A 24,721-nucleotide genomic window follows, 5' to 3' on the forward strand; every position below is an offset into this window, starting at 1 on the left:
TTGAAATGCAACCTTTTTAATGTAAAGTTCTGCCTGTGATTTAGATTGTCCTGAACTAGCCAATGGGACAAATGAGAGTCCCCTGGAGAAAGACCCAATGAAGGAGGTGCCACACCACCATTAGAGTAACATTTGCAAAATGGTAGTGACAGCTGGGCTTTGCAGTATTTTATACTTCTCCTTATAATCTACAAGGATAATGTAAGCATGAAAAACAGTACTTTGTAGAGGGCTTTAGCTTCAAGTAATTAAACAAATGGTAAGAGTGAATGCAATGATGTTTCAGGATACAGATGTAATCCTTCACTAAAGGTAGCAATGAGTAGTTTCAGCAATTTCTTCTTGCTGCAAAAGCCTTCACAAACCATTTGGCAATTTACTCTATGTAAATTCACAAATGAGTGTTTTCTGCATGGAAAATAGTATTTCAATGCAGAGGTATTAATCCCTGCACAAAAAAATGCTGGTTTTGTCAGTTCAGGATTCTTATCGGGGTTTCCCAACACTCAAAAACGTATTTTCCCAACACTTTGCAAACATTTTCACATCTCTACCTCAGGATTTTGAAACAGCAGATGCTGTACTTTTTAACTGATGAATTCATACCACAGTTCTTTCAATAATAGCCCACTTAGTGGTACTCTCATGTTATAGTTTGTGGCTTTATTTCTTGCTGTGAGCCACTTCCAGTTTTGGGAGAAATTCAATATAAATAAATGACAAACGCTGATACAACACCAATGATAGGACTGATGTAAAGAGCAATATTAACTCCCTGGAAACCGAGGGTGATCTTTTTCTCTCTAAACAGTAGCAATTACCTACAGAAAATGGTTGGTGTGATAACACCATGAAGTGTCCATGTAGAATCATGGATCTTTTTAAAGCAGTTCTTGTTGGTCAACCATTTATTATTAGCTGAAGAGGTGCCTCAATCAGGACACAATTTACCGTTTCCCACATTATGAACTCAGAAACCAGAGTTTGCTTTGTATTCTATAAAGACCCATGATGCCATAAGTTAGGCTCCCTTATGTGTTCTTCCATATGGTACATGTGTTTTCTTCATTTCCATGCTTTTTGCACACACAATGTATTGCTTAATACTTCCATGATCCCAAAGAGGTATTTGACCTGCTGTTCTGAAATGGCAGCTCCCCAAGCCGCATGTACTTCCAGGCACCAGTTGGCTAAGTGTAAACTATTTGAAATTTAAGAACTATAAAACAATCAAAGCCAGATTCTATAGGGAGACAACATAGTAAAAAAATATCAATACAGATGATATTTTAATACAAAATATTTTTACATAAGTCAGTCTTTTTTAAAATATAGAACCTTAAAAAAAGAACAAGTTGCTATCAACACACTATAAACACGAGTCTTTGTGCCACGTTTGATAGCATTATCAGAACAATTTTAAATACCAGTCCATACTTTTAACACTGCCTTTAGGTTTCTAAGAAATCCTAGCCATGTTCTGCATGACCAGTGTTATGTCCACTGTGAAGCACTTCCGTTCAGGTCTAATCTGACAGACTGCTCAAGGTCTTTGCGCAATGATTTCGCATTCAGCTTCTCATCACAGTTGAGTGGTGCACCGTATGGCCAGTCCCATTAACTTAAGACAATGTCAGTTACATGTACTGAAGTACAATGTGTAGTTACAGGTTCTTCGTCTGAAAAGGAAACTTGCTGAGGTTTAATAGATGTTTTACCCTGATCATCCAACCAATTAAACAGCACCCAAGTGTTTATTTTGATTTCTCAAAGTTGAATAAAGTAATCTGTCAGATTTTCATTAAGAGATGAACTAGCATGAACATCTCAGGAATGTTTTGGAAAAGTCTGTTTTTGAACTCATATGAAAATAAAAGAATACCAGATCTTGCAACTCTCGTTTTAATGGTAAATCATCCATGACAAGGTGGCTAGTCAGCCAAAGAGATTTAAGATGATTTACTTGCATTGGAATAATTTACACAATTGAACTTATGCATACAGTACAGAACTATGAACAAAAAGGTGAAGCAAACTTTATTTATATTCAGGTAAAAACATTAACCTGATGAAGTAAATTATTGCAGATTTGAGAAATCAGCACATAAAACAAATTGGACAGAGCATTGCTTACAGGTGCTTTATCTGTGTCAAAAGAAATGTTGAACTGTTTTAATCCACACTAGTGATGGGGGATGAGGTGGTAAGGGAGGTCAGAGGGGAGAGAGGAGGAAATACCAAAAGAAAAAAAGGGAAAAAAGAACGCAAAATCAAAGAGGAAGGGCTGAACCAGGAAGGAAAATACTAATTTGACTTTATATAAAAAACTTTACATCAATTCAAAATGCTCTGGCCACACTATAAATATTGGCCAGACCGATCAATTGTTGAGTTTTTCAACTACGCAAAAAAAAAAAAAAAATCAATTCCTCCTAGCCCCTGTTAAGAGGCTGTTGCCTAAATCACCGTGTGAACAGTTCTAGAATATCTTCTGGTAAAGAATGTTGCCAATATATCCTACTACTACATTAAAACTAAGCTATAAGAAAGGTTCTACCTACTTACAAAGGCAGAATTATTGACAATATATTTAACAAAATTAAATTATTTCTTAATTTGAGAAAACATGGAACAGTAAATGCCCATGTCCAAAACGTAACAATTGTTGTAAGTGGTGCACACAAAGAGAGCCATGTGGATTGCACATCGGACAATACATGAGGGAGGGCAATCGGGGGCAAGTGATGGTACACAGAACTAGTCTACTTAACTAGATGTGCCAATACATGTTTTCAATTTCTGTACTTATGTACAAACTTGTCTTTGGGAGGAAAAAACTGCAGACTTGGCTAGATGGATACACACAGCCCAGTATTAAACTGCACAGCAACATTTATTGTTCCAGCCTGAAAAAACATCCCTTTTTAAATTTCACACAGCAAAGCAAGTTAAACTTCACTCATCGATAAATGATAATTTAAAACAATAACTTGCTAAAGAAACCTTGTCACAACAACTTTAGGGCCTGATCACTTTTAAGTCCATGGGGCCTTTAATGAATATCAACCTAGTGTCTTTGTTTATAATCTGCAAGCCGTTTTCTACAACAAGGCGTAACGTTTCCTCGACTCAGATGATACATTTAGAAAAAGAATCATGATTCTCTTTTTGCTGTAACAGGCAGACATTGCATTTTTCATTGTGATCAGGAAAGATGGAATGACTGCTGCCCTTCTCTTGCAGCTATCAAGAGTTTTTCACGCATTATCTCAATACTTGAATAGTCTGGCAATTTGAGATAGTTTACACAGGTCATTACTGAGGGTAAGAAGTCATCTGGGTTTTCTGTAGATTCAAATGTCTTGCGTACAATTGTAAGAGGAGGATTCAAACTTCGAAAGCCTAAAAAGCACACAAAAACAATGTTCACTACTAATTTAATGTGAGAAGAATAAGAGCACTGAGTTATTATTATTAAAATATTATGAGTAGTTAAAACACTACATAATACAAAGTTTAACAACATTAAACAATCCAATAAAAACATGCTATAAACAGTTAAAAATATACCTGAAGCGTGATAGGTTAAAAAATACAGCACACTCTATTAAAAGATCCTCCTCCCATTAAAAGCGGAAGGCGTGCTTAAATTAAAAAACCTCTTTGTCAGTGAAACAAGATAAGAGAACCAAGCCTCCCATGAAAAAGAATTCCATAGCTTGCAAGTGGCCACCAAGAAGGCCGTCTCCTCTGTCCAACTGTACATGTGATAGTGGTGGAACAGAGTGACAGGTCTCCTGTGAAGATTGTAAGAATCAATTAGGCTCATATGGAGAGATGGCCAGATCTGATCTCTCTAGAACTGGGTGCAGATAGAACACTAGATTTAATTGTGCAAATGCAATCCTGGCCACCACTGAAACCTGGGAACCCAGACTATAAACCTGAGATTTCGGGGCAGCATAACCCTATCCAGCTCAGGCTGAATCCCTGATCTGCCTTCTGACTGGCCAGGAGCACCTCTTACTTGTCAACCTATGGCTTCACCCAGTTTCTTACTGACAACAAGACACTAGTTTAATATTGGAACATTCCTTGGAATTGGATGAAAAAGACAGTTAGAGCCAAGTGTCACTCTTGTGCTGGTGACACCCGTACATCATTCAGGCAAACATTAAGGTGACACTTAGACAAACAGTATATGTTAGGGGGCTAATATAAGAAAGATACTGTACTTTCAAACATAAATATGGAGCTCTTATGTACGCACTTATTTAAAGTATATAATATAAACAGATACTCACCTCCTACTGGCAGTCTAGGGCTACCAGTCACAAATTGGAGAAATAATCTTTGCTGCTCACTATCAAAACTACTGAGAATTTCAAACAGGAACTTCACAGCACGGCTGGAATGTTTTAAAAAGAGAACATTTCAATTAGAAGAGCTTTAAGGGCACATCCATTACGGAATATGAGAGACATTATTTTATGTAGCTCCAAAAGAACAATCCCTCTGAAATATTCTACAAATTATTAATCATCATCAATTAGTGACCAACTCATATTACCTGTCATGCGTGTAACCATGATCTGGCCTGCAACATTCCATTAATGTCTTTGCATCCCAAGTATCTGTTTTGCTGCCACACAGCAACTGATCCAGCTGTAGCAATGTGGAAGGCAGGCATAAAATTGGAGGAATGATAGAGAGAAATTTAGGGGAGACAGTCAATTTACTGTTGCAGAATGATTACACAATCAATGCAATTATTTTTACCTTAATAACAAAATCTCAGTAAGATGCAGTTTACATTAATCTCTTCTCCTCAACATCAAATACTTTAACTCTTAATCCTAACTTCTGATGGTCTCTTTTCCTACCTACAAAGAACACTTCACTTCAAACACAGTTCCCAATCAGAAGTATCAGGCCCCTTCTACACTGTCATATAAAATCCAAATTATATGCTTTGAACTGGATTATCTGGCAGTATAGACTCATATAATCCAGTTCAAAGCAGATAATGTGGTTTGATAATCTGGATTATATGGCAGTGTAGAAGGGGCCTCAGAGGAGTGAGAAGTACTGAACTTCACAATATATGATCTCCAGAACAGAACTGCAAGCAACAGAATAGTATATCTTCTATAAAATCTCCACTCTCCTCCTTATGCAAGCAGTTTCTTTCCTTCCCTTGGTCCGCAGCATCATATGAGCACATATAGAAAGCACAAACATAAAACTAGTTTAGAATTTCATGGGATCCCCAAGAAACCTGGACATTTTAGTCTGTTGAATGTGGTGAAATTTTCCATCAGAGATTCCTCAGGTAATTTACAGAAAAACATTTCCTTATATTCAAACATTGAAGACATGTGTACATTATTAAACTTCTCATAAATATACTAACCTCCTCAGGATAGAAGTACTGAAGGTGACTAAGAGGGAAGACAGATTCAAATCCGTCTCTGAAGGAATCAAATTGCCTTGAAACACCTTCATTTAGTGCCCAGAATATAACTAGCTACAAAAACACATAAAGAGAATTGTAGAGTTATCACAGTATTCAACACCATATTGGAAGATTTATGTAACATGATGCTTTGAATGGAGCCACAGGTCAGAGAAGGCTACAAGGTTAAGGATTTGTCACTTAAGCCAATACTCTCATTTATTTTTCTGTAATTTAAGGATAGAAAGTTAGGAAGAATAAACTTCTTAAAGTCTAGTTGGTCACTAAACTGCACAAAACTGGTTTACTGATGACAACAAAAAGGATGAACACATTCTGGGTTAGGTTTTCCCCTGACGTTAAGTCCAGTCATGTCTGACTCTGGGGGTTGGTGCTCATCTCCATTTCTAAGCCGAAGAGCCGGCGTTGTCCGTAGACACCTCCAAGATCATGTGGCCAGCATGACTGCATGGAGCACCGTTACCTTCCCGCCGGAGCGGTACCTATTGATCTATTCACATTGGCATGTTTTCGAACTGCTAGGTTGGCAGGAGCTGGAGCTAACAGCAGCCGCTCACGCCGCTCCCGGGGTTTGAACCTGGGACGTTTCGGTCTCCAGCTCAGTGCTTTAACACACTTCGCCACCGGGGCTATCTAGATATCCATATTACAGTGATATTTGATGATACACTGGTAAAATAGTGCTATGGATAGCAAAATATTAAGTGACCATCAATGAGGTGTCAGTAATAGTTCAGTTACTTCTCCATCAACTTCTTCACATTCCTTATACTTAAAATATCTGAATTCACAGAAGACTACATGACTACTACTTAGAGAAAAAATATGTGAAGTTTTTGAATGGTATTTATATTTGAGAAATGTTATAATAAAAATGCTTAGGAGACGCATTACACAATATATACCCGTATCATTAAATATGACGATTATATGCTCCACCTTTATACCAGCACTGAAATCTAATAATGAAGTTTAACACAATCAAGTAAGTTTAAAACACATTTAAACAGAGAAGAAGATATAAAATACAGTACAGGCAGTCCCCGAGCTACAAACATCCGACTTACAAATGACATAGTAAAGAATATTGGTGAGATACCAGGAAGTGAAAGGAATCTATCCTGAGAAAGGGAAATTTACTCCTGAAAGTGTTATCATGGGAGAAAGGTGTCTCCACAGAAGCTTTAGCACCCATCATTGTTTCCACAACAAGCCACATTTTTAAAAATCCAATTATCACAAAGACAGAAAGTGAGGTGAAATCTTCTGAACAGGGGCACAGATAGCAAAACAAACACTACAGAGGTGTTAACCCCTCCATGATATCCAAAGCTCACTCTCCCTTCTCCCTCTCCCCCCCCCCCCTCTTTCTCTCTCTATATATTCAACTTAAGAATAAACCTTGTTTTTAACTCAGGGACTGCTTGTACTTCTGTCCTATGTCACAACCAATATGTCAAATAAACAAGTCTTTGCTAGCAAAAAAAAAAAAAAGCACGGGAGGAATCTCCCATGAGATTGAATTCTAGATTTTTAAAATGGTACAGTATTCCCTCACTACTTCAGAGTTCACTTTTCACTCCCTCGCTGTTTCGCGGGTTTTCAATTAATATCAATGTACACATTTATCGTGGTATTTTCGCTGTTTCGTGGGTTTTTGTGGTGTGCAAAGGGTTTTGGGGGGGGAGGGGGGGAGGGTTGGAAATAAAAAAGGGTTATTTAGCTTCCATTCTCCTTCTCTGCCGGTGTACTGTATATTGTAACTGCTAAAATAAAGTACAGACTGCATTATAATAAATGGTCTGTGGTTTGCTCTCCTCCACACATAGAATAAATACAGTGTCCCTACTTCACGGATTTTCACTTATTGTAGATGGTCCTGGAACATAACCCCCGCGATACGTGAGGGAACACTGTAATTCAAAAATACATCCCAACATCTTTCTATTTCACAATTTATGCCCTATTTTCTGCATGCAATCTAATTTTTCTAAAAAAATATCATTTAGCTCCACTTCATTAAAAGTAATACAAATTTTGTTACCAACTGTTACCCCTTCTTGCTATTTTTAGTTATTTCAGTTAGCAAGAAGTCTTCTGTGTCCAACAAGAATCTTATGTTACTTACTCGAAGATACTCTTCTAAATTGTGGATGGTGACAGGTAGATCTTTTCCTCCTTTTTTCAACTCTATGTTTGGAAACCCTGGAAGTGTGAAATCCAACCCTAGATCCTCTACCGAGCAACCATTCATGGTCAGGGTTTCCAATGCATACTGTAGACTCTCTTTGGTCTATAAAGATAAATATGGGTGTTAGTAACGATCTTGAACATTTTAGGCTTAGACTTCTATATTTTAAAAATCAATATTAAGTTCTGAAGGCTAAAATTTGCTTAAGAGTACTATGTTGTACAAGTTCTCAACAAAGATAAGCAGATTTTTAATAAATGCCCTTTTCATAAAGTAACATGAAATCTACATATTGGGGACAAAATTCACATGAAACTGATTGACTATGGTATATTTGCTCAATGACTACATTTTAAACATAAAAACAAAGTAGGCTGGACACTTATGCAAAGGACATCTTTATGTGTAAAGATGTAACAATCAAAACAAAGAAAAGACTTGTCCAATAACCACTGGTCTGGTTTACACATGAACAGATAGAACACACACCCTATACATAGGTCTGGTTTCCTACTATCCCATTTAAAGGATTTATAAGCTGCTCATCTTCACTTTCACATGGCATGATTCCAGAAACAGACCAAATGCTTCTACTTATGAACAATTTGCCATTGTATGACCTTGGTTTTCCCTTCTTTCAGTTTAATGTGGGTTTTTTCTCATTAACTAAATTTTAAGGAACTTTCTCAAATTCAAATTTCACTGGGAACTCCACTTTGACATACAAACAAGAGCAGCATGAGTCCAACCCTCAACACAGGCTTACTTATATGAAAGGAAATAATGATCTTGTTAAAATATATAATGGGACTCAAATCCCCACTCTGCCATGGAAAAAACAGTGGATGACCTAGGACAAGTCACACTCTCTCAGCCTCATGAGTAGCAATGGCAGACCCCCTTTGAACAAATATTTTCATGAAAATTCCATGGTCTTAGGGTTGCCAGAAATGACTTGAAAGGCACACAGCATGACAAGATAGGATATAAACTTAAACCATAATCCAGCAATAAAAGAATGAGCTTCAGACTTGTGCACTCATGCTTCTCTTATTCAACTGCATTGCACTAAGAAGCATTCAGTACCAGTTTTGATTAACCACAGCCTGCCAGAAACCTAGGTAGTTTGGGGTAATGTTTAACAACAATCTGCTGAAACAAGCAAAGATAATAAAACAAGCTTGTTTCAACTAAACCACGGTTAAGATTAACTACATGGTAGAATGCAGGTTAGAATGCAGCCAACATAAGAAACTCAAGTCAAATACAAATGTAAAATTAAAAGCTGGAATCAGAGCCATATAGAACAGGTTGGGCAAGCGTATGAGACAAAAGCTAGTTGCAGTATATCCAGATAAAGCTGAATGACAGTGTACCCTTGTATCTGAATACAGTTCACAGTTTCCAGCTGTAACTAGTAAATAATATCCAATAAAGTATTTAGGGTAGGAATTTCAAATACAGCAAACTACTACTTGTTGCCTTTTTTGCTACAGGCCTGCAAGTTCTCTACCATTTAAGCAATGATCAATATGTCCATAAAAATAGCAACTTCTGTCACAATTCCAGCCATCACATTAAGAAGGGCAGAATAATTTGGCATTTCCTGCCCTAAAATTACACATACCTGTGATTTATCATGTTCAAGACTTTTTTTCTGCCTCACAATTTCTTCGAGGTGGTACACCGATCTGGCTACTACGGGATCAATATTGAACAAGTCATGAGATGTTAGGGATGTCTCCTGCCGTAGCATCCATTTGTAAAAAGGGAGGCCAAGGGGAAGGTCCACCTAAAGGCAAAATGATCATTTTTTAAAAATAGAAAAGGTATGCAAATTACTGACTTTCCTAGTTAACTATTGGAAGAAGATAAATATAATAGTATAAAAATGCAATTTATTAAACAAAAGTAAGACAAATGCTGTGGATGATCATCTAAAATTATTCTATTAGTACACTATTAGATAACATACTTATGAAGCATGAATCAGTTTTAATGTTTTTAATATTATGCTAGGAACGATATCCTACACCAAGGAGCTGTCATTGTATGTAGCTAACAATCTAGTAACCATAATATGTTTTAGCTGCTAGCTTTGAACATAATGTTATTTAAAGCTACTATCTGGAATATCCTTTTTTAAAGCTACAATTTCAATATGAAGGTGACAGAAATATCTACTTTAAATTTGAAACTAGTTACATTCTTACCAATCTAAAATCCATGATTGCTTTTGCCATCAATTTCCCCAGAAAACGGAACTTCATTTTAACTTTAGCAATATGAGCTGGTTTAGCCGTTCTGCCAAAGGGAAGTGCAAACAGGCCTTGAAGATTATGAATGTATTTGGTCCCTTCTTGGCTTCCTGTTAAAAATAAACAAATCTGGTAGGCAAACAGACAATTATGTACTAATCAAATTACTTCACTGATATTCGTAATTGCACCCCATTTTGAAACACTAACTCAAAGCATCACTCCTTGCTAGATAGCAAAGCTTTGGAATTTGCTCCCAAAGGACTTGGATTTTCTTACCTTTAGGATTGGCAAGAGTAACTTCTTCGCCTCTCCACAGGCCCAAGTCTGCTCTCTGTAGTTCCTGAGATACAAGTGCATAAAACTCCAGTGTAGGTCCTAAACCTGTGCCGACCTAATGAGGAAAGAAACAGATCATTTAAGGTGTCATGATTTTGCAAAACAAAGTCTGAACGTATTTTCTGCAACAGATACAGTTTAACTGCATTCAATTAAATTAAACACTACTAGCCAAAAGTATTTTCTTTTGAATAGGAAGGATCTGTACTTGGTGGAGGAGCACTGGTGAGCCACAAACAGTGTAAGCAAACATCGGCCAGTTGCACCATGGGTCTCATTTAATATAACATGGCTTCCTATGAACAACAAGCATTTACATTGGGATATTGTGGGAACCAGCATGCTGTAGTGGTAACTGAGTGAACAGTTTATTATAGTTTGGACTAATCAACAGGATTGGATTATTGTTCACCGAACAGGAAGGAAAATTAATCCAGATTTTTAGTTCCAGAGTACTACAACTGTAATGTGATTGCACCCACAAGAGGCGCTGTACTCTTACCCTAATGCTATTTTGATCTTACAGTCTGCCCTATCAGGATAAGGCAACAGTCTGAATTGGTGTACAGTACTGCAGAGGAAAAGTAGCAACCTAAAGCGTTAGATAGATGCTTATCAAATGTTAGTGCAGTCTGTACTAAACCATCCTGAACACATCCAATCTCATCTGATTTTAAAATGACCACAGTTGAGCCTAGTTAGTGTTTGGATGGGAGACCACTAGTATCACCAGGTTGTTGATAAGGCTACGAAAGACTTTGTACCTGAAACCTGGAAGAACTGTTGCCAGTCAGACAGAATTGAAGATACTATGTTTGGATGGCTTAACTCAGTATAAAACAGATTCCTTTATTTCTCATATATGAATTGAAGAAGACCTCACTTTCTCTCGGCTACCCGTGCACTGTACTTGGAACTCAAAGATAACCTATTACAAAGGCATACAGACAGTTCACCAGTCTTTACTTACTTCGTTCTCATACTGGATTTCCAACATTGCTCTTGAACTGCCCAGATCCTGCATCACTGATTCTGCTTGTTTCAACAGTTCTTCTCTGTTCACAGTGCGCTGTGTGTCAAAGTAAAATACAATTCTTTATTTTTTCCCCCATTTTTGTAGTATAGCTATAGCGCTGAAAGCAAGACCGTTGATGGGAGTACCCATCCAATATGTTAATCACAACCCAATATATACATTACAAGCAATCTGAAATAGTGCAGTACTTACATTAGGCATTAGTGTATTTGCCAAAGGCAAGGGAGGACCTCTTAAAATGCATTTCATATAAACCATTGTTAATATTTACTAAGGATTTATAAAAAATCTTGCCAGATTAGAGATTTAGGTTTCATAAACCTGGCTATAGATAAAATATAAGCATAAAAAAACTTGTAATACTTTTACACTCGATTCAAACACAAAATCTGTATCCCAGATTTACAAATGTATTTGAAACTTAGAAGCTACTAGGACCTAATGAATTCATTTTAGCCTACAGAAGGCATTCAGTGCTTTGGTATACATCAAATTACTAGTGAGTACTATTTATACAGCCTAACAATAGACCCATTTATTACTTCACAGTTGCCATGAAACGGCTACAGGGGATGTCACCCAACTTGAATTTGAACTACAAACTACAAATGAATTCTTATGAGATGTACAGTTCAATAAAAAAAAGCATTTTAAAAGGAGAGTTCAGATGAGACCATCACCTCCCCTTCACCAATATATTCACCTTTTTCCTATCCAGGCGTGGTGCCACTCTACTATCCTGAGAATCAGACTGGTTGATTTCTGGATTGGTGTCCAGCAGTCTCTGCATGGCTCTATCTCGATCAAATGCAGTCACATAAAACAACATTTGCCGTGTGTCAAATGGAAAGAAAAACGGACTGTAGAAAGAATGAGCAAGACGAAAGGCGAGTATAGTCATTAACTTCACGTAGTTAAAAGCAGTGTTCATTTTTATTTTAAAATATACATATACCACCACCAAATATAAAATCTCCACTTATAATACCATTTAAAAAGATTGAGAAGTTTAACTTTCAATGAATGTTCATTGTGAGATGGTAGGGGGAGCAATCCACCATTACTGTGTTTATCCTTGTATGTCAACCAGACTAGGCAGGAGCGCAGGACTCCCCTTGTCTCTTTCCAGTTTATTTATCTGTTTCCAAACTATATTTATACCACAAAAACTCCAGTTACTAATATTTCCTCTTTTCCTAAAGCATAAGTGTGAATTTCTCCTCCTGCCATCCCAGTATGAATATTCACAGTAAGTCCAACTTCTCATTCTCAACAGCAGAGAGCAGCAATTCATCACAACTGGGATTTACCCAAACCCATACATCCTGGGTGATAACCTTACTACTAAACCACCAAATGAAGCACTGTCTTGTCAAATGTAGCACCTGCTGATCAATAACTTCTGTGAAAGTTATTGTCAATAAATCCTATGAAAAGTGTCATTCCAACTGGCTGTGTCACAGATATCCTGTAACAAAATTGTTACCCATGGACTGTAATTAGACACAGATTAAGCTGAATAAAGCCACACATTTGTTGCTCTTTAGAGTGCTACTTATTAAATTACCATAGCACTGAAAAGTGGAAGCCTTAATTTAGTGAATAATGACATTCCTTGAAACTTTTTATCCCAATGTTCTTGGATTAAAAGTTACTAAGTCTCAGTATATCTACCCTAATACGTTCTATTCAAGTAGACCTTAATAGAATTGATAATAGAACAGCTTGATATGAAATATAAAGTCTTAAGAGCATGTCATCTGTCTTTATTAGAACACATTGTCACTGTACAGCTGTTATAAAACTGAGTAGTGCTAACTTCACTGCCTTTAACGCCAGAAAATCCACCTCCTGGTACTTGATTCTGCTAGGGCATGATCCCTGCCTTCCAAATTATGATTGAAGCATATATCACTGATTTCCCCGAAATCTGTAATCTGTTTGCCTGATATTTTCTTTACCTCCATGAAAAGAGGGACAATTACCCCATAAGGGATCCCTTATCTAACCTCTTCTTTGTAAAGCTGGCTTAGCTCTTTTCCCTCCTTGCTTTCTGTTGAAGCATTTTCTAAAACCTTTTCATCAAATACCAATTCTCCCTTAAAGACAATGGATGCTTAATTATTTCTAATTTTTTGATCGGCTTCCCAGTGGCATAACCACAATGACCGTCTCCTACTAACTGCATTTATACTTCATGAATTTGAACCCACTGATATACTTCTGTATCAAAATCATTGACATACATAGGCAACTGTCTGTTGTTTTAGATCAAATTGCCTTACACGTACGTTCAAAACCTATGTACAGGAATACATTACAGACATCTGACTTGAATATGACTCATAGTTAAGAACAGGGGTGATACAACAGGAAGTGAGAGAAATCTACCCTAGAAAGGAAAATGCATTCCTTTAAGGGTTATCATGGGGAAAAGGTATCTCCATTGAAGCTATCTTACCAATCCTTGTTTTCACATCAAGCTATATATTTCAAAATCCAATTATCACAGAGACAGACAGTGAGGGGAAGTCTTCTGAGCAGGGCCACATCACCAAAACAAACAACACAGGAATGTTAATCCTTCCTTATGCTATCCAAAACTTTAAAACATTGGCTGGAGTTATGGTTAGAAAGGTACCTGTTCCTACTTACGTACATACACGTTCAACATAACAACAAACCTATAGAACCTATTTGGTCTGTAAGTTGGGGACTACCTTTATAAACATTGACCTCAAATGCACCATAAATTGTAGCTTCATATGCTTTGTAAATCACACTAATTTGCTGAGGCAGCCTCTTCATTTCCATATTATTGCAGCAAAGGTCAAGTGACGCTGATGCTGGTGAAGCCAGGCTTGCAGAGCTACAATCTAACAGAGTTCAGCCTACACCTTAGAATCAAAATGGCATGTGGAGCTGACTTTTGGAGACCTCATCCTGCACATTCTCTACCTTAGAATCTGTACATCAACATGATGGCTGAAACCAACCATCAGAGACTTCACAACTGATGTGGGCTTTTCTCTGATTTCCGTGGGTAGTCAGAAGCTGCTTTAGCACTCTTATCCTCTTTTTTCTTTTTAGGTTTCCACTCAATTGCTCAATACATGCTTATTCTTAAAAAATGTGCATCCACTCAGATGCACCCCCATTTTAACCCCGTGCTTTCACTTCCTCCACCTCATTCTTGCTAGAGATATGCAAGATTCTCGTTTCATCCTTCCATTAATTCTCAGAGGGACACTGGGTCATTTGGCTGAAAATATTTCTTGTTTTATAGTGTTTTCTGATTATCTCCTCAGCCAACAGGAGTACTGAATTATTTTTACTTTCTGGTTCCACTGCCCTTTTTCTTCTGTCCGAACATATATCTTTCTTTTTGTTTCTAATATTTCCTCTAATATCCTTCCCCAGAATATACCAAAGAAGACGAGTCACGTCAGATTGGCAGGGCAAGATATAAAAAAACTGACGGAAAAGGGAGAGACCAAAAAGTAATAACTCAACTCAATCATGGCGGATTGCTCCTCTGGCTCATCCCAAGAACGCAAGAATAAAACACAAAACTGCAAACAGAACACTCAAGTTATCTTACAGCAGAGTTGGACAACTACACAGAGGCCAGTTTTTACCCCCTCCCTCCCTGCTTGAGATCCGAGTTGTGTCTGTTTTCAGTTGTATCTCAGCCAAAATGGTGCTCAGTCCAGAAGTGATACAGCTGAATACAGATAACTTGAGGTTGTAAGATGGGTGGAAAGATAATTTTAGCCATTTTGAGATACTCTAGCAAGTTTTTCAAATGGTTAAAATTTGAGAAAAGTTGATAGGACTTTCAGAGACTGATGAGGGGGATCCAGGGCCACAAAAGTGGGGCAGGGAGGCTGTGAGTAGCTCTGGACTATAGTTTCTTCACTAACACACACATATGGATCCATGTCTGTGTATGATTCTAAGTAAACACTGGCAGCATCTTTCAGACCCATAAAGATTGGTCTATATTTTTTTTATAGCAGCCTTATGTCTGAAGGGAACAGTAAGTACTACAATGATTTAAAGTGAAATTCCCATACCATGATTTTCCAAGTTCTGTCAGCCATGTTGGTATGTTTCCTGTCATTATCACCAAGGGATCTTGAAGCTGTCTGTTAGCTTTTGCTGTTAGTTTACTGTTGATAAATTCTGAAGTTGGAATAATTTCTTTACAGCTTGCATTCTACAATAACAAAGAGCAATGTAAGCACTAAAAATCCTTTATCATTTCTGTCACAATGCTGAAAAAATGAATCAAATATGGCATGCCTTTCAGATATAACTCTGTCTCTCTACAAAACACAGTTTGCAAAACCAAGATCTAACACAGAGCAGACATGAGCCTTCATCCTCTCCTATGGATTAAATTTCCTTCTCAGCATCAGAAATAACACACATGTAACATGAAGCTGCAACAAAACATGGCTATTGATGTTATGGCTGTTTTGCAAGCTAGACATTGCACCTTAGCATGAAAATGGGCTTATATGGTCTTCTTTGTATGTGCATCAATTCAAAGCCAAAGTTAATGCTGAGAAGCAAAAGGAATGGATCTACGTGTCAGAATACACAATCATAGAATCATAAAATCATACAGTTGAAAGAGACATGCAAGAAGGACCAATAGTCTGACTCTGTGGATGAACATAAACATAAAGGGAGTGGGATGGGTCATCAGAACCATTGGCTCAAAAGTTGCATTCCAACCAAAACATTCCATTGGAAAACAAGACACTATGTGGCACCAGGAATCCACTTGAATTATGGAGACAATTCAGCTTGCTAAACATACATGGCCTAGAAAAGCATCAAAATAATAATAATAATAATAAAACTTTATTTATACCCCGCCACCATCTCCCCTATGGGGACTCGGGGCGGCTTACATGGGGCCATGCCCAGACACCATACAATATAACAAAATAAACAGCAAATCATAACACAATATAACAGTGCAAAATCATCGTATATATATTACAACCCAAATCGGAGAAAACAATGAAAACCAGGGCAGGCCACATGAACACTTAATTAAAAACTCGGGAGAGAGAGACATAGGAATAAGGGGAAACAGGGAAATAAAATGGTGAAGCAGTCTAAAGGATAAAAACCAAGGGGAATAGCCAGAGTAATATAGTACATTTACTCCCCAAAGGCACATCGGAAAAGCCATGTTTTTAGATCTTTCTTAAAGGCTAACAAGGTGGGGGCTTGCCTAATCTCAGTGGGCAATGAATTCCACAGTCGGGGGGCCACAGCAGAAAAAGCCCTCTCCCTCGTTCCCACAAGACGGGCCTGGGACAGAGGCAGTGGCGAAAGGAAGGCCTCCCCGGATGAACGAAGGGAACGAGCAGGTTTATGGTAGGAGATACGGTCCCTAAGGTAGGTGGGTCCCAAACCGTTTAGGGCTTTATAGATGATGGTCTGCACCTTGAATTGGGACCGGAAAGTGAACGGCAGCCAGTGGAGCTCTTTAAACAGGGGAGTAGATCGTTCCCTGTAGCTCGCCCCTGTTATTAATCTGGCTGCCGAGCGCTGGACCAATTGTAGTTTCCGGGCCGTCTTCAAGGGAAGCCCCACGTAGAGCGCATTACAGTAGTCCAGTCTAGAGGTAACTAAGGCATGCACCACCGTGGTCAAGTCAGACTTCACGAGGTATGGTCGCAGTTGGCGCACAAGTTTGAGTTGTGCGAAAGCCCTCCCGGCCACCGCCGACACCTGAGCCTCAAGCGTCAACGCTGAATCCAGGAGGACCCCCAAACTGCGGACCTGTGATTTCAGGGGGAGTGCAACCCCGTCCAGCACAGGTTGCCACCCAATACCCCGATCAGATGGGCGACTGACCAGGAGGGCCTCTGTCTTGTCAGGATTGATCCTCAGCTTGTTCCTCCTCATCCAGTCCGCCACAGCGGCCAGGCACTGGTTCAGCATCCGAGGGGCTTCCTTGGAGTTAGATGGAAATGAGTAGTGGATTTGCGTGTCATCTGCGTAGAGATGGCAACACCCTCCAAAACTCCGGATGACCTCTCCCAACGGTTTCATGTAGATGTTAAATAGCATGGGGGATAAAATAGACCCTTGCGGGACCCCACAGGTCAATGGCCAGGGGTCCGAGCAGGTATCCCCCAGCTTCACCATCTGGGAACGACCCTCCAGGAAGGACCGGAGCCACTGCAGAACCGTGCCACCGAGCCCCATCCCGGCGAGCCTCCCCAGAAGGATACCATGGTCGATGGTATCGAAAGCCGCTGAGATGTCCAAGAGAATCAGCAGGGTCACACTCCCCCTGTCCAGCTCCCTGCGGAGGTCATCCACCAAGGCGACCAGAGCCGTCTCGGTACTGTGCCCAGGCCTGAAGCCAGACTGCGAGCGGTCCAGAAAATCAGTGTCATCGAGAAATTCCTGGAGCTGCGTGGCAACCACCCGCTCCAGAACCTTGCCCAAAAACGGGAGGTTGGAGATTGGTCTGTAGTTGTTACAAATAGATGGATCAAGCGAAGGCTTTTTTAGTAGTGGTTTTACTACCGCCTGCTTAAAGTAGGATGGAACCGACCCCTGAACCAAAGAAGCATTTATTATGGTCACAAACCAATCCAACAACCCATCTTTGGCCAGCTTGACCAGCCAAGAGGGACAAGGATCCAGAGCGCAGGTGGTCGCCCTCACAGACCCAAGAATCCCCTCCACGTCATCAGGAAGAACAAGCCGGAAAGAATCCCATAAGATCGAACAGACAGGTACCTCGGTTACCTCCGCTGAGACCACAATTGAGCTGGAGTCTAGCTCAAGGCGTATCTGAGCAACTTTGCCTGCAAAGTGGTGCGCGAAATCGCTGCACCCAGTTGCCAAGTCATCGGGAAGCCCCTGGGCCTCAGGAGGCCGCAGGAGCTCCCCCACAACTCGGAACAACTCCGATGGCCTGTTGGCTGCAGACGCTATGCGGGCAGTCATGAAAACTTTCCTGGCTGCTCGCAGAGCCACGGAGTACGCCTTAATAGCGGCTTTAGCCCGTGCTTGGTCGGACACGTCCTGAGATTTCCTCCAGATGCACTCTAGTCCCCTCCTCCTACGCTTCATCACAGCCAACTCCTCGGTAAACCAAGGAGTCGACGCGACTCTACGCAGTGAGAGGGGACGTTCGGGAGCGATCGTGTCCAATGCCCTTGATAGCTCACTATTATAGCGAACAACCAGGACATCGACAGGATCGCCAGTCTCCAGGACAGGAAGATCCCCAAGAGACCTCAGAAGTCCATCCGGATCCATCAGTCTCCTGGGGCGGACCATCTTAATGGGTCCACCACCCCTGCGGAGGTTAGAAGGCACGGCGATACTTAACAGATCAGATGATGGTCAGACCATGACAATGGAAGAATATTTTGCTCTTCCACTCTGACTGTCCCACCGTCCACAACAAAAACAAGGTCCAAGGTGTGTCCTGCCTGATGTGTGGGCCCTGATATAACTTGAGACAGCCCCATGGTTGTCATGGCAACCATGAAATCCTGAGCTGCACCTGTCAATGTGGACTCGGCATGAATGTTAAAGTCTCCCAAAACTATCAGTTGTTGGGAGACAAGGGCCGCATTGGAGACCACATCTGCTAGCTCGGACAGAGAGACTGCTGGGTCGCGGGGTGGACGGTACACCAACAGAATCCCCAAGCTGTCTCGGGCTCCCACCTTCAGGAAGACACAGTCGAACCTCGGGGATTGTGGAACGGCGCATCTGATCAGGGCGATGGACTGCCGAAAGATCACCGCAACTCCTCCTCCCCGCCCCCCAACTCTGGCCTGTTGATGCACCCCGAAACCAGGAGGACACAGCTGGGTAAGATTCACACCTCCCAGCTCATCCAGCCATGTCTTTTTTTTTTTTTTTTTTTTGGCTAAGATGGCGGAGAGGTAGCAGGAACTATACAGCAGCTCGGTAAGAGAAAACATAATCCAAGTTAATCCTCCCATCTGAGTCCACCCTTGCTAGCTAGAGCTCTTGTTTGGTCATCCAGGGTCTTGGAGGAGGCCTTGGGGGCTAATTCGCGTGGCTCAGCAGGAAGAAAGGGGAAAGAGACGATCGGGAGAGAAGAGGTAGAGGGCTACTGCAGCCGCCATTACAACAGGGCTGGAACGCTCTCCCTCATTCTGCCTCTCTATACTAAACAACTGCTGCTGCTGTTGCTGCTGTTTGGAACTGACTTTTCTGTCACTAGGGCCACTGCTGGTCTCTAACCTCTCCATCGCTAACGACCAGCTTGGGAGGAGGGTTTACACTGCTCCCGCTGCTTTGAATTCTTCGGAGCCGATCATTGCTCTGCAGCTGGCCGCTGTGTTGCCTAACACTGCCTACCTGTTTGACTCGTGACAGCGAGCTTTCTTCCCGAGGCGGCTCTCCATCTGGGACTGGGACTGGCTGTTTCCGAAGCCATTAACACCCAATTATCAGTGCTAGCTGCTTCAAAGGCTCAAAGGCTGCAGAGACTTCTACTTCTGCTGCTGCTGTTGTTAGAGACCTTCCCCCCTGGAGGCATTCTTGTTATTGCAGCTGCTATTCACCATCCGCTGGGGTTTCCTGCATTGCCTATCCTCCTAAAGGACACAGGAAGCAGCGCTGTGGAGTGTACCATCTTGCTCCTTGGGACCTGCCTGGGCTTGGCCGACCTCTCCATCTGCCCCTGCCCTGTTGGAATCAACAGCTAGGGCCAGTGCCGCGTGACGAAGGGTTTTCCTGTACCTGACACCATCAAGCCTTTTCTTTTTCTTTTTTCTTTCTTTCTTTTTTATTTTATTTTATTTTATTTATTTTTTAATTTTTTTAATTAGAGAGTTTAATTTTACTGGTTGAGACTGAATCAATGAGGAAGTTCTAGATAGGAATAGCTTGGATCATTTCTTCAGTGCTGCAGCCTGCCATCTATTTTATTTTATTTCTTTTTATTTTATTATTATTATTATTATTATTATTAATTTTTTTTCCTCTTTTTCTTTTGAGTGTGTATATGTGTGTGTGTGTGTATTATAGATAGGAGTGAGAAAGTTTTTATCTAATTTCAGGGAGACTCTGATAGGAAGCAGGTTTGAGAACCTGGTACTTAGGTCATAGGAAGTGATCACATAGGATTCGAGAGTTCTTGAGTTTTATTGATTGGTAAATTGATGGTCCCAGAATGTGAATGAAGGTATGTGTATGTTGGACGAGATACTGTTGAGCTGAAAGAGATAGTAGAAACGAGGGGTAATTTTGAAAGATTAGAGAGGTATATTATAGGAAGGTTTTTGAAAGGTAATAGGAATGAGTTGGCAGGAAACATCGAGGGAAAACGAACTCTTTTTCCTATGTGATCTACTGGGAAAATCATTCAGTACTGTTTTACAACAGTTGGAGACACTGAACAAGAAAATTGACCATCTTTTCAAAGGAATTTCCCTAATGGTGAAGAATCCTTCTCCTATAGACATTATACAAACTGTACCAACCAGCTTTATTAATATTAATGAGGAATTAAATGCTCTGGAAAGCCAGGGAAGAAAAAAGCTAGAGGAGCAGAAGGAAGGCAATAGGTCAGGCTTGGAAGGGGCCAGGGATGGGGTGGAGTCTTTATCTGGGGAAGAGAGTCAGAGTCAGGGGAGGGACGGCCGGAAGGAAACTAATAGAGTCTCTCAGAGGACAAACAACACGCTGTCCCCAGAACTGTTTGGACACTCCCTGGACACTTACTGCAATTCCCAACATCTGTTGCGAACTAATAAGGTGGCAGTGGAAGTGCAAGACTCACTATTGAACAGAGGAAGATGGACATCTAAGCGAGCGGTCCGGACGTCTCTCTCACAAATTCTATCTTTAAGCTGGTCGAAAGTGAAGATCAAGACTATCGACTGGCTTCGTAGAGACTATCAGTCCTGGAACCGCTCCATTTGTCTTCTCATTGGATTGGAAGACAGAACACTGATGGAGGAATTGTTTTTGTATAGGCCCAAACTTCAACAGTGGGGCATTACTCTCAGGAGGGTACTAGTAGACCCATTGATTCGCCCCCTGGACATCAGGCGGAATCTTGGTAGACAAGATCCCCCAGGTTTAGGCCATGTCTATGTTACCTCTCAGTCCCGTTCTCAGACATCATTAGTGCCTAGCCCCCTTCCCACGCTAGATGATGATCTGTTAGATGACTCCTTTCCTCCTACACCAGCGGAGATAGGCCCCTCCTTTAAACAACCAAGTATTGCTGGTGATTTTCTATCTCAGGACAGCTGACTATCCCCTTCAATGGGCAACCTCAATCAGTCATCTCTCCAGGGGGGAGAGGGTTTCCACGGGCAGGGTCTCATTGAGGTGGTTTGGGGGAGAAGGAAGAACGGTCACTTTCGACCCAGGGAGAAGCGCAACAGAGTTTTTGCGACCCTGGAGAGGAATAGGTGTGGTAGTCTTCAGGACAGACCTCCCAGCCTTAAGGTCCTGCTTTTGAACGCCAGATCCGTCAACGGTAAAACAGCTGTTATCCAGGATTTGATCCTGGATGAGGGGGCGGATCTGGCATGCATCACCGAGACGTGGTTGGACGAGCAGGGTGGTGTGAATCTCACTCAGCTGTGCCCACCAGGTTTCGGGGTGCATCAGCAGGCCAGGGCTGGGGGGCGGGGAGGAGGAGTCGCGGTGATTGCTCGGCAGTCCATCGCCCTGATCAGATGCGCCGTTCCGCAGTCTTCGAGGTTTGAGTGTGTCTTCCTGAAGGTGGGAGCCCGAGACAGCTTGGGGATTCTGCTGGTGTACCGTCCACCCCGCGACCCAGCAGTCTCTCTGTCCGAGCTAGCAGAAGTGGTCTCCAATTCGGCCCTGGTCTCCCAACAACTCATAGTTTTGGGGGACTTTAATATTCATGCCGAGACCTCTTTGACAGGTGCAGCTCAGGATTTCATGGTTGCCATGACGACCATGGGGCTGACTCAAGTTATATCTGGGCCCACACATCAGGCGGGACACACGCTGGACCTCGTCTTCATTGTGGACGGTGGGACAGTCAGAGTGGAAGAGCAAAATATTCTTCCATTGTCATGGTCTGACCATCATCTGATCTGTTTGAGTTTCGCCGTGTCTTCTAACCTCCGCAGGGGTGGTGGACCCATTAAGATGGTCCGCCCCAGGAGGCTGATGGATCCGGATGGACTCCTGAGGTCTCTTGGGGATCTTCCTGTTCTGGAGACTGGCGATCCTGTCGATGTCCTGGCTGATCGCTATAATAGTGAGCTGACAAGGGCACTTGACACGATCGCTCCCGAACGTCCTCTTTCGCTGCGTAGAGTCATGTCGACTCCTTGGTTCACTGAGGAGCTGGCTGTGATGAAGCGTGCGAGGAGGGGACTAGAGTGCATCTGGAGGAAATCTCGGGATGTGTCTGACCAAGCACGGGCTAAAGCCGCTATTAAGGCTTACTCCGTGGCTCTGCGAGCAGCCAGGAAAGCTTTCACGACTGCCCGCATAGCGTCTGCGGCCAACAGGCCATCGGAGTTGTTCCGAGTTGTTGGGGAGCTCCTGCGGCCTCCTGAGACCCAGGGGCTTCCTGATGACTTGGCAACTAGGTGCAGCGATTTTGCGCACCACTTTGCAGGCAAAGTTGCTCAGATACGCCATGAGTTGGACTCCAGCTTAATTGTAGTTCCAGCGGAGGTAACCGAGGCACCTGTCTGTCCGATTTTGTGGGATTCTTTCCGGCTTGTTCTTCCGGATGACGTGGAGGGGATTCTTGGGTCTGTGAGGGCGACCACTTGTGCTCTGGATCCTTGTCCCTCTTGGCTGGTTAAGCAGGCCAAAGAGGGGTTGTTGGATTGGTTTGTGGCTATAATAAATGCCTCCCTGGGTCAGGGGTCATTTCCATCTTGTTTTAAGCAAGCGGTGGTAAAACCGTTACTAAAAAAGACCTCGCTAGACCCATCTGTATGTAACAACTACAGACCAATTTCCAACCTCCCGTTTTTGGGCAAGGTTCTGGAGCGGGTGGTGGCCACGCAGCTCCAGGAGTTCCTCGATGACACTGATTTTCTGGACCGCTCGCAGTCTGGCTTCAGGCCTGGGCACAGCACTGAGACGGCTTTGGTCGCCTTGGTGGATGACCTCCGCAGGGAACTGGACAGGGGGAGTGTGACCCTGCTGGTTCTCCTGGACATCTCTGCGGCTTTCGATACCATCGACCATGGTATCCTTCTGGGGAGGCTCTCCGGGATGGGACTCGGTGGCACTGTTTTGCAGTGGCTCCAGTCCTTCCTGGAGGGCCGTTCCCAGATGGTGAAGCTGGGGGACACCTGCTCGGACCCCTGGCCTTTGACCTGTGGGGTCCCGCAAGGGTCTATTTTATCCCCCATGCTTTTTAACATCTACATGAAACCGCTGGGAGAGGTCATCCGGAGTTTTGGAGGGTGTTGCCATCTCTACGCAGATGACACACAAATCCACTACTCGTTCCCACCTGACTCCAAGGAAGCCCCTCGGGTGCTGAACCAGTGCCTGGCCGCTGTGGCGGACTGGATGAGGAGGAACAAGCTGAGGATCAATCCTGACAAGACAGAGGCCCTCCTGGTCAGTCGCTCGTCGGATCGGGGTATTGGGTGGCAACCTGTGCTGGACGGGGTTGCACTCCCCCTGAAATCACAGGTCCGCAGTTTGGGGGTCCTCCTGGATTCAGCGCTGACGCTTGAAGCGCAGGTGTCGGCGGTGGCCGGGAGGGCTTTTGCACAACTCAAACTTGTGCGCCAACTGCGACCATACCTCGTGAAGTCTGACTTGACCACGGTGGTGCATGCATTAGTTACCTCTAGACTGGACTACTGTAATGCGCTCTACGTGGGGCTTCCCTTGAAGACGGCCCGGAAGTTACAGCTGGTCCAACGTTCGGCAGCCAGACTAATAACGGGGGCGAGTTACAGGGAGAGATCTACTCCCCTGTTTAAGGAGCTCCACTGGCTGCCGTTCATCTTCCGGTCCCAATTCAAGGTGCAGACCATCATTTATAAAGCCCTAAACGGTTTGGGACCCGCCTACCTTCGTGACCGTATCTCCTATCATAAACCTGCCCGACCTCTCCGATCATCGGGGGAGGCCCTCCTGTCGCCACTACCTATATCTCAGGCTCGCCTTGTAGGAACAAGGGAGAGGGCCTTCTCTGCGGTGGCCCCTCGCTTGTGGAACTCGCTGCCCATTGAAATCAGGCAAGCCCCCACCCTTTTAGCCTTCAGGAAAGATTTAAAAACATGGCTCTTCCGGTGTGCTTTCGGAGAGTAAATGTTCTATGCTACTCCCCCCCGATATTTATCCTCTAGACTGGTTCACTATCTGATGTCCCGTCCCTCGAGGTTTTATTCTGATCCCTTTCTCACCCAGAGTTTTAATTTTTAATC

General features: G+C 42.4%; 1 protein-coding gene across 3 annotated transcripts in view; it reads right to left on the minus strand.

Annotated features, from left to right (window-relative positions):
• Positions 1 to 1,272: 1,272 nt before the first annotated feature.
• trip12 (thyroid hormone receptor interactor 12) overlaps positions 1,273 to 24,721 on the minus strand; it is a 105,137-nt gene continuing 81,688 nt past the window's right edge. For all 3 annotated transcript variants that reach the window (XM_062976617.1, XM_008106225.3, XM_062976616.1), the window contains 11 exons: positions 15,377 to 15,519; positions 12,004 to 12,160; positions 11,235 to 11,333; positions 10,205 to 10,319; positions 9,881 to 10,035; positions 9,295 to 9,459; positions 7,605 to 7,769; positions 5,414 to 5,527; positions 4,571 to 4,665; positions 4,305 to 4,408; positions 1,273 to 3,402 (listed from right to left, as the gene is read on the minus strand). In XM_062976617.1, coding sequence (XP_062832687.1) covers positions 3,206 to 3,402; positions 4,305 to 4,408; positions 4,571 to 4,665; positions 5,414 to 5,527; positions 7,605 to 7,769; positions 9,295 to 9,459; positions 9,881 to 10,035; positions 10,205 to 10,319; positions 11,235 to 11,333; positions 12,004 to 12,160; positions 15,377 to 15,519 — 1,509 coding nt within the window. In that variant the 3' untranslated portion in view covers positions 1,273 to 3,205. The remainder of the gene's footprint in view (positions 3,403 to 4,304; positions 4,409 to 4,570; positions 4,666 to 5,413; positions 5,528 to 7,604; positions 7,770 to 9,294; positions 9,460 to 9,880; positions 10,036 to 10,204; positions 10,320 to 11,234; positions 11,334 to 12,003; positions 12,161 to 15,376; positions 15,520 to 24,721) is intronic.

This window comes from Anolis carolinensis, chromosome 3 (assembly GCF_035594765.1).
Source record: "Anolis carolinensis isolate JA03-04 chromosome 3, rAnoCar3.1.pri, whole genome shotgun sequence".
Lineage (NCBI taxonomy): Eukaryota > Metazoa > Chordata > Lepidosauria > Squamata > Dactyloidae > Anolis > Anolis carolinensis.